At 39.2% G+C, this 10,459-nt stretch overlaps 1 protein-coding gene across 7 annotated transcripts; it reads right to left on the bottom strand.

The window, feature by feature from the left end:
- Nucleotides 1-1,285: 1,285 nt before the first annotated feature.
- Nucleotides 1,286-4,292, bottom strand: LOC142225843 (protein groucho-like). Of its 7 annotated transcripts, none has more exons than XR_012719455.1 (7): nt 4,109-4,292; nt 3,698-3,992; nt 3,308-3,624; nt 2,927-3,132; nt 2,607-2,853; nt 2,226-2,431; nt 1,286-2,155 (listed from the first exon to the last, which is right to left on the bottom strand). XR_012719455.1 is itself a non-coding variant. In XM_075295655.1 (7 exons), the coding sequence occupies exons 5-6, from the start codon at nt 2,715-2,717 to the stop codon at nt 2,261-2,263; spliced, it is 282 nt and encodes a 93-aa protein (XP_075151770.1). In that variant the 5' UTR covers nt 2,718-2,857; nt 2,927-3,132; nt 3,308-3,624; nt 3,698-3,992; nt 4,109-4,259; the 3' UTR covers nt 1,286-2,151; nt 2,226-2,260. The 7 variants fall into 7 exon arrangements, 2 of the variants coding, with proteins under 2 accessions (XP_075151770.1, XP_075151769.1); XR_012719456.1 differs by having other exon boundaries at nt 2,607-2,857; nt 3,698-4,028; nt 4,109-4,290; XR_012719452.1 differs by having other exon boundaries at nt 2,607-2,857; nt 3,698-3,938; nt 4,109-4,290.
- Nucleotides 4,293-10,459: the final 6,167 nt, after the last annotated feature.

Genomic DNA, 10,459 nt, shown 5'->3' with positions numbered 1-10,459 from the left:
CTGCTTAACGGCTTCTTTCACTGAATCAATCACGGAATTTGATTCGTCATTCTCGGTCTCCACCTTACGTACTTTGTGAATTTGAGGACGTGCTAGTACCCTCGCTGTCTCTTGTGTAAGGGCAAATGTTACAGTTTCTACAAATGTAGCTTTTTGTGACGCATATGTTGCACATTTTATGTCTGGGTCTCGAATGCCATTCACAAAGGTCTCAATTTTGATGCGGTCCACAAGTGGGTGACTCTCTCCTGGGTATGCCAACAGCACCAACCGCTCAACTTCTGTTGCAAAATCTTGTTGAGTCTCATTTGATTTCTGGACCCTTCCTCTTAATTCCATTCTGAAGATGTCTTGCTTATGTTCTCCACCGTACTTGCGTTGTAGCGCAGCTATTACTTCCTTATAGTTATTTCTGGAAGAAGTTGGGATACTTTGTATTACATCGGCAGCATTACCCTTCAATGCCAACAGAAGTTCAATTGCTCTGTCGTTGTCATTCCACATGTTTCTGGATGCCACCGTCTCAAATTGGAATTTGAAAATATCAAATGAAGATGAACCATCAAAAACAGGAGTTTTGATTTTTGGGCCCTCGATTACGCGCAGTGGACCACCTTTCATTTCTAGTTCTGACATTTTTTTCTCAAGGTGTAGAAATTTTTCATCGTGAACCACAAATTTCTTATCCAATTCCACAATTTGACTTTCAATGTGGTCTACGCGTTTCTCCATACCTTCCGAAAGTTGTTGTAACTTTTCATTAAGAATTCTAGAATTTTCGTCAAATTTCTCCACCAAAAGAAGAGAATTTTCTTCCATCATTTTTCTAGAATTTTCTTGCATTTTTAGAGCGTTTTCTTCCAGCAATTTTCTAGAATTTTCTTCCATTTTTAGAGAATTTGCTTCCAGTTTTCTAGAATTCTCTTCCATCATTTTGCTCAAAACATTGAGCATTGAGGTGTAATCCACAACACTCGAAGCCACAGATGGAGTTTCTACACTGCTTGTATTGACGAGTATTGATTCATCAATGTCTTCCTTATAATCAAATTCATGCGTCGCAATGTCCATATTACGCCGTTCAAACTCTTCCAGTAGACGCTTTTGAAGCTGGGCCTTATTGCCTGTTGTCGGCAGCTCCAGTTTGCTCAATTCCTTTTTTAAGTCTTCCACACGAAGCTCATTAAACTTCATTGTAGATTTTTTTTTCGTTATTTCACTTCCGACACCAATTGTTACGTTTTTATATTTAGGCGTTTTTAATTACCCGACAATCAAAACACAGTTCTTCTAAATAACGACAATCTACAATTTATTTACTGACTTCACACTTTACAATTCGTTCACACTAAAGTTATTCGTTTGACGCTTTAATTAAGACTGACTCGTTAGCAGCATGCGAGCGCTTTTTTTATATGACGGTGTGGCAATACGAGAACATTCTGGTAGCACTACAATATTCTGGCAACGCCAGAACATTCTTAGACAATGCTAGAAGGATCTACGACCATTAAGATGTTCATCTGGTGGCTGCCAAACACATACACACTCACATAGATATATGCTCGCATTACTACAACAACAACAATAATGACAATAGACAATGAGATGAAATGAGAATGCAGAATAACAAAGCAAAGGGGTTGCTATTCTATGAGAGAGTAAGAACTAACATTTTGGTAAGCAAACAAAAGAACATAAACGAAATTCAGGAAAATACTAGAAATGAATAGATGATTCCAACAAGTGATAGCGAAATTTTATCGTTACAATTTGAAATTTTAAATTAACGGAAACTAATTTAAATAAACTTATATCTATAATTATTAAATTCGTAACATTACAGTTATTGGTATATTTTAACACTTTAATTAAATTCTTAAATTTAATAAAATAAAAACAAAAATAAAATAAAAATAGTTTCTTTTTGCTGTAGCTAAAGAAAGAAATAAAAAGGAAAAATATGCGGAAGTGTGAACTTCCATAAGGCGGATCAGAGGGTGGTCTCTGGTAAGGATCACCTGGTCGCTGGTATGGAGATGCTGAATAGCCATCTGGCGGTGGGCCACCTTGTGGCATTATTTGCTTGGAACTAACACCTGAGCTGAGGTGTGGGAGTTCGAGCTTTGGCTCCCGTTGTGCCAGGTTTATCTAACTTTTCGAAAAAAGAAACATAATTTTAAATCTTACATACAAAACAATTCGATTTGAAAAGCTATTCTTACATCTTTTGTCTTAAGGCTGGGAGTTGATCTTGATCTCAAATCGTTCTCCATTTAGACTTTTCCTGTCCCGACCTTCCATAGACATAGTTCGCCATTTGGTCGAGGTGAATGTGATTCCTACAACAATAACAAAAAAGAAAAACCTCTATGCCGAGGGAAGAGCGTGTACGGTATTTTTCACCATCTGTTGGAGAAACGGAGTTGCGCTAAAATGAAAAAAACATAGTTAAAATGAAATCAAAACATTACAAAAGCATTCAATTAGCAGCTCTCAATCAAACGCTATGTGTGACAAACATTAAAAACTAATAGAAAATATAACGAATAATCCGGTAATTACATTGATGTTTTCCACACATATCTTCCAACATATGAACTTACTATTCGTTCTTCTGCACACGCTGGACCTTCCAAGCCTGTTGGCTTTATATCGGGTCTATGGAGCTCCGGTGGGGCTTTTAACAGACCCTGTGGTCCATAGGGTAAACCCATGGAAGCACCCAATGCACCAAATGGTCCTCCTAGTGGTCCTAAACCAGTCTATAGGGCTTTGCCCAAATAAATTTGAACTAACACCTGAGCTGAGGTGTGGGAGTTCGAGCTTTGGCTCCCGTTGTGCCAGGTTTATCTAACTTTTCGAAAAAAGAAACATAATTTTAAATCTTACATACAAAACAATTCGATTTGAAAGCTATTCTTACATCTTTTGTCTTAAGGCTGGGAGTTGATCTTGATCTCAAATCGTTCTCCATTTAGACTTTTCCTGTCCCGACCTTCCATAGACATAGTTCGCCATTTGGTCGAGGTGAATGTGATTCCTACAACAATAACAAAAAAGAAAAACCTCTATGCCGAGGGAAGAGCGTGTACGGTATTTTTCACCATCTGTTGGAGAAACGGAGTTGCGCTAAAATGAAAAAAACATAGTTAAAATGAAATCAAAACATTACAAAAGCATTCAATTAGCAGCTCTCAATCAAACGCTATGTGTGACAAACATTAAAAACTAATAGAAAATATAACGAATAATCCGGTAATTACATTGATGTTTTCCACACATATCTTCCAACATATGAACTTACTAGTCGTTCTTCTGCACACGTTGGACCTTCCAAGCCTATTGGCTTTATATCGGGTCTATGGAGCTCCGGTGGGGCTTTTAACAGACCCTGTGGTCCATAGGGTAAACCCATGGAAGCACCCAATGCACCAAATGGTCCTCCTAGTGGTCCTAAACCAGTCTATAGGGCTTTGCCCAAATAAATTTGACAAAAATTCTTTTCCTCTGTTTGTTAAGCTACACAAAAGTTTAAAGCGGAAATCAACAACAACAAATAAGATTCCGTCCTCGTCATAACTTCGCCATCCACCTACACTACAGTAAAATGTAGCAATTATCCTAGAGTTGAGGAAATGTTTAAATTAGTTCAAGATTGCATTGTGCAACATGTAAAAAATTACTTGTTACTTACATAATACGGAAACAAAATGCGCTTTTTGTGGTCCTGATAGATTTTTCGTTGGATGCTGATTCCAATAAATGAGTAATGCCCAAGATATTACCCTTGAAGTCCAGCTGAGTGAATGCTTTGTGGGGTTGGCTGTCAATTGGCCATCTGCTATTGTCGTCTTGTCGGGCAGCAATATTTCCGCCAGTCAGTACAGAAGAATGTTTATTCTTACTCTTAAGGATGGCTTTAAGATAGAGTTTAGCTGCCAAAATCACCAGTTTTCTACTATTAATTTTCTTTTATAATCCATTTTAATCTTTGTGAAAAGTTTAAAAAGATATAATAAAATTTGCTTCACACAGGTTTAATTTTATACTGGTTTTTACATATTTATTTTTGATTTTGGGGGTTAAAGTCAAACTTAGCACTCACCTTTATCCATCATCAGTCCATATCCATTTCATCCATCCATTATCGATATAAACCAAAAAATTGGGCTCTTAATTACTTGATATTTAATGTAATGTCGTTCAACAATACAACAACACTACACATACACAAAATGTCAACTTAAGTGATGTCATTTTAGTTTGACTTTATAAATATCATGGGGTGTACACACGTTTGCTCGTGACTTTACCTTTAATTAATATGCCTTGTTAGTAATGTCTCTGGAATAAAAGTTATTATTATTTGTAACAGTCATAATAACATAGAAAAATTTTATGAAAAAGAGTCCTGGTAGCAACACAATCTATTAATATTGAAAATTTAAATGCAAAATTATTATAAAGTATACAAATCTTAACAATATACAAGATATAAAAAAACAGTTTATTAATAAATTTAAGCAATTTGAGCAATTTGAGTTTGATTCTGTACTGAAGAAGAAACATTGGAGGTTTGGCGAAATGCATCCAAAATTGATATGTCCTCGACACAGATTGGTTCATCTGGGCCGATTCGCTTTACGTGGACTATTCCACGGAAAGTATAAGCAGATTTTATATAGTTTTTATTTTTGAGCTGCACTGCTTCTTGAAAGATTTGGTAGTTCCTGTTAGAAAGATTTTCATTTACATATATTTGTCCGGATCCACCAAGGCCAACATCGCTTAATGTTAATGTTTTCTTAACCTTCTTATATGCATAAAGGGCCTTCATAAAAAAGTTTTTGTCATACTGTGACATAAATTTTGCAATGATTACAGCATCAGGTGAATTTTGTTTTTTGGTGTTATTCCTATTTTGCAATCGGTGTATGAATTTTAAGCGTGGAGTTGGTAAATTAATTTGTTTGCAAATATTTTGAAATGTGATTTCCAGATTCTCATTTTTTGAGTAAGGGACTCCATTAATGCGTAATTCACATGCAACTAAGGAGTTTTCTTGACGTAGAGACTGTAGTTTGAGCTCCTTGATTTCAGATTTTAATTCAACAACGTCCTTTACAACACTTTCCAAGTCAGTTACTCGTTTAGTTATGTACATCATCAAAGCCAACTTTAAATTCATATTTCAATTCCTCAACTTCTTTTGGAAAATATTCCAGTTTCGTTACACGATTAGTGACATCATCTAAAGCGTCCTTGAATTCGCCAAGTCGTTTATCCAATTCAGTTAGAAAACGAGTTTCAAAATCTTTCAATAACTTCTCAAATCTGTTCTCAATATTTTGATTGTATTGTTACGTTTTTATATTGAGGCGTATTTAATTACCCGATAATTAAAAAGACAGTTCTTTTCAATAACGTTAATCTACAATTTATTTGTTTAACTGATTGGTTTCACTTATTTGCTCTACGATGTGTACTGTATAAACTTTAGCTTACGACTGACTTGACTGCACCCTCCGCCAGGGGCTTATATACCGTGATTTGACGATTTCGAAAATTCTGGATAGTCTGGCCTACAACCATCGAGAACTATCTTGATACAATTTATCTAACACCACATATTCAACTGGTTATCTTCATTGCCTACAGCCATCTGGAATATTCCATCGGCGTTATTTTACAGGTGATATGGCACACATACTTTTAGGCTTATGCTAGTAATCTAGTGCATTCTACTAGATTAGGTAGATGTCGTGCAGGTATAAAACCAAAGGCGTTACTTTTACAATGAACGATTGGAAACACAAAAGATGTTTAAGGAAGTACTAGAAAATAAAGAAATGACTCTAACAAGTTATGACGTAATTTTATCGTTACAATTTGAAAATTAACGTAAACTAATTTAAATAAACTTAAATCTAGAAATATCACATTCGTAACACTGCCTCCCGCTTAAGCCTGTTCGTCCCGAATAGGCACAGAACCCGTTCCGTATGGAGCCAAACGTTCCAGGTGAACGACTTTCATCTTTGACCTTGGGCTGTCGTCTTTTTGAATGCGGTATACAACATCATTGATCTTCTTGATGACTTTATATGGGCCTTCCCACTGTGTTTGTAGTTTAGGACATAATCCTTTCTTTCGGTGCGGGTTGAATAGCAGAACCAGTTGTCCTTCACTAAAGCCCTCAGTGTTTGCTGCACGATCATATCTCGCCTTCATTCTGTTGCTAACCATTTTTATTTTGTTTCGCACTGATTCGTGAACTTTACCAAATGTGTTTGGTATGTCGTTACTGGTTTCTTCCATGGCGAGCTCATTGGGTGTAGCGCCAAATATCAAATCTCCGGGCAACTTCAATTCCGTTCCGAATAGGACCTTGGCCGGTGTTCGTGACGTAGAATCATGTATGGCTGATCTATACGACAGCAAAAACTTTGGTATATGATCGTCCCAGTCTCGTTGGCCGTTATCCACTACCTTTCGAAGATGTTCTTCCAGAGTGCGATTAAACCTTTCTACCATGCCATCAGACTGCGGATGCAATGGCGTAGTCCTTGTTTTCTTGATACCGAGGGAGTCACACATCTCTTTGAATATGGCCGATTCGAAATTTCTTCCTTGGTCTGAGTGTATCTCGGTCGGCACACCGTAGCGACATATCCAGTTCTTGTCGACTACATCTACAATCGTCTTCGCCTCTTGGTTAGGAATCGCATAAACTTCTGGCCACTTGCTGAAGTAGTCCATGACCACAAGGACATATCGATTTCCAGAATCACTTACTGGGAAAGGCCCTGCAACGTCCATTGCTATTCTTTCAAAAGGCGCTCCTGGCCTATACTCCTGCATAAGACCTCTACTTTTTCGTCTTGGCCCTTTCGCCTTTATGCACTTCTCACAATTTGCCACCCATTCAGCAATTGATTTCTGGCATCCAACCCAGTAGAATCGTTGCTTCACTTTCTCGGCTGTTTTGGTTATTCCTAAGTGACCTCCACTAGGTCCATTGTGGAATTCCGTCAAAACATCCTTTACCTTGGAATCTGGCACGATTATCAAGTTGCGGCTATTCTTGCCATCTTCACTTTCCCACTTACGTTGTAGGGTTCCGTTGACCAGACATAGACTGTCCCATTGAGCCCAGTATGATTTCATAAGTGGGCTTTCGGCTGCGATGTCTTTCTTACTGGGTTTCTTATCTTCTTCTTTCGCCGAAATAATTTTGCTCAAAATGAGATCTTTACGCTGTTCTGCTGGCCAGTCCACTCCAGATTCGACGTGCAACAGCCTGATATCCACGATTTCTTCCTTATGTTCAGCTTTCGAGCAGTGTTTGCACTCGACATTACAAGGTCGACGTGACAAGGCGTCCGCGTTGCCGTGTTTGCCACCTTTTCTATGCTCGATACTGAAATCATAGCTTTGGAGTCTTTCTATCCAACGTGCCAGCTGAGCTTCCGGATTCTTGAATTGAAGCAACCATCGTAGAGCTGAATGGTCAGTTCTTAACAAGAAATTCTGTCCATACAAGTATTTGTGGTAATGCTTCACGCTTTCTATGACAGCAAGCAGCTCTCTTCTTGTTACGCAATAGTTCTTCTCGGGCTTGGATAACGTTCGGCTAAAATATCCGATGACCTTTTCTTTACCTTCAATCTGTTGAGATAGTACACCACCAATTCCGTACGCACTAGCATCTGTATCCAAAATAAATTTTTCGCCAGGAATTGGATACGCCAGAACAGGAGTTGAACATAAAAGTTCTTTTAGATGATGAAATGACTGTTCCTGTTCTTCACTCCACTGGAACTTCGTACCTTTTTGCGTTAATTTATGGAGGCTTGCGGCGATGCTGGCGAAGTTTGGTACGAAACGCCTGTAGTATGTGCATAAACCAAGGAAGCTGCGCAACTCGTGGAGATTCCGTGGACGAGGCCAATCTTTTACTGCTTGAATTTTGTCTTCATCGGTGGATATGCCCTCTGCTGTAACATGATGACCCAGGTACTTAACTTCTCGCTGGAAAAGCGAGCACTTCTTGGCGTTAAGTCGTAGGCCAGCGGCTGACAATTGCTGGATAACGTCTTTCAAGTTCTTAAGGTGCTCGTCAAATGTTTTGCCCATCACTATGATATCGTCGAGGTATATCAAGCAGGACTTCCAATGCAACCCCTTTAGCACCCGCTCCATCAATCGATCGAACGTAGCCGGAGCATTGCAGAGCCCGAATGGCATTACATTGAATTGCCAAAGACCGCCATTAACGCCAAAAGCTGTCTTTTCTTTGTCTTTCTCGGCGATCTCTACTTGCCAATATCCACTCTGCAAATCAAGCGTGGAAAACCATGTTGTTCCGGCTAGTGTGTCCAACGTGTCATCAATGTGTGGAAGCGGATAACTGTCCTTTTTGGTAACATCATTCAATTTTCTGTAGTCCACGCAAAATCGGGTACTTCCATCTTTCTTTTTGACCAGCACAACTGGCGAGCACCAAGGACTTGATGATGGCTCGATCACACCACTTTCCGCCATTTCCTTAACGAGCTTTTGAACCTCATCTCGTTTTGCTAGAGGGACACTTCGTGGTGCCTGTTTTATGGGTCTTTCTTCTGTGGTATTTATTTCATGCTTCACCACAGATGTTCTCCCTTGATTTTTCTTCTCAATGGCAAAGGCGGAGGCATTTTTCCATAACAATTTCTTGGCTTTATTTTTCTCGGACGGTGATAGATGACGTGTCCAAGTTTCGACATAACCTTCCAGATGTTTCATCACTTCATTATGCTTCTTTGGAGATTTGCTTTCCAAGTTGACTATTGCTTCGGCAGGAGTACATTTGCCAATGTCCGAAAATTTTCCAATTTGCTCTTGATGGTCAGATAAATTCAAAACTCGAACTGGTATAAGTCCCTCTTCATTTGTTGTTACCAGGGCATTTGCTATCAAGATGTTGTTGTTTTTATTTTCTGCTGGTTCAACAACCCACAATTTGCCGACTTCACAATCTCCATTCATAGAAACCCATATAATTGTTTCGGAATTTGGTGGTATTGACTCTGGCTGGCTCATTGTCAAATATCTGACAGGTGTATTCTCACTGTAGCCCACGTTTACCGGTATTTCGATATCGCACCAGGTCATTACACGATGCTTCAAATCCAAGTTGAGACCAAAAGCAATCATAAAATCCGCTCCAATTATAACTTCGTCCACTATATCGGCCACAATGAATTCATAATTAACGGATTTGTTTGCAATGGTTAGCTTTATAGGAACCTTTCCATATACAGTTGCGGGTTCACCTGTAGCCGTGCGTAGTCTGACTCCAATCAATGGTGTAACTTTCTCTTTTACTATGTCTGATCTAATGATAGACTTCGACGCACCCGTATCCAACGTCAATGTACGCTTGTCGCCGTTAACACACCCCGCGACAGTTAAATTGTTATTTTGCTGTTGTACTATTGCTATGGAGATTGTGGGGCCATCATATGTGGGAGCCAGCTCTTGCCCCGCTGAACTAGCTCTATTTAGTTTAAAGGTGACTCACTGGACTGTGGGTTCACCCACAAATGGCTATTGTTTGATGGGGATGGGTATGGCGATTTCGATCTTGATCGCTTACGACGTGCTTTACATTCCCGAGCAACATGTCCAGGCTTATCACAGTTATAGCACTTCATTCTGGATTTTGTTGTCTCCTGCTTCATTTCTTGCATTGCCTGCTTAACGGCTTCTTTCACTGAATCAATCACGGAATTTGATTCGTCATTCTCAGTCTCCACCTTACGTACTTTGTGAACTTGAGGACGTGCTAGTACTCTCGCTGTCTCTTGTGCAAGGGCAAATGTTACAGTTTCCACAAATGTAGCTTTTTGTGACGCATATGTTGCACATTTTATGTCTGGGTCTCGAATGCCATTCACAAAGGTCTCAATTCTGATGCGGTCCACAAGTGGGTGACTCTCTCCTGGGTATGCCAAAAGCACCAACCGCTCAACCTCTGTTGCAAAGTCTTGTAGAGTCTCATTTGACTTCTGGACTCTTCCTCTTAATTCCATTCTGAAGATGTCTTGCTTATGTTCTCCGCCGTACTTACGTTGAAGTGCCGCTATTACTTCATTATAATTATTTCTAGAGGCAGCGGGAATGCTTTGTATCACATCAGCGGCGTTGCCCTTTAATGCCAATAGAAGTTCAATTGCTTTGTCATTGTCGTTCCATAAATTTCTAAAAGCAACCATTTCAAATTGGAATTTGAATACATCAAATGAAGTTGAGCCATCGAAAACAGGAGGTTTGGTTTTCGAGCCCTCGATAACGCGCACTGGTCCACCTTTAATTTCCAGCTCTGACATTTTTCTTTCAATGTGTAGAAACTTCTCATCATGAACCATAATTTTCTCATCCACAGAAATAATCTTCTTATCCAGCTCCCCAATTT

Source organism: Haematobia irritans, chromosome 2 (assembly GCF_050003625.1).
Source record: "Haematobia irritans isolate KBUSLIRL chromosome 2, ASM5000362v1, whole genome shotgun sequence".
In the NCBI taxonomy this organism is placed as follows: Eukaryota; Metazoa; Arthropoda; class Insecta; order Diptera; family Muscidae; genus Haematobia; species Haematobia irritans.
This window is presented reverse-complemented; position numbering and strand designations above follow the sequence as displayed.

Excerpts from the sequence above, each read along its gene's own strand:
- LOC142225843 (XM_075295655.1), bottom strand. The coding sequence starts at position 2,717 with ATGGGTTTACCCTATGGACCACAGGGTCTGTTAAAAGCCCCACCGGAG. Across the intron at positions 2,432-2,606 it reads CGTGTGCAGAAGAACGAATA|CGCAACTCCGTTTCTCCAAC; the intron begins GTAAGTTCATAT and ends TTTTCATTTTAG.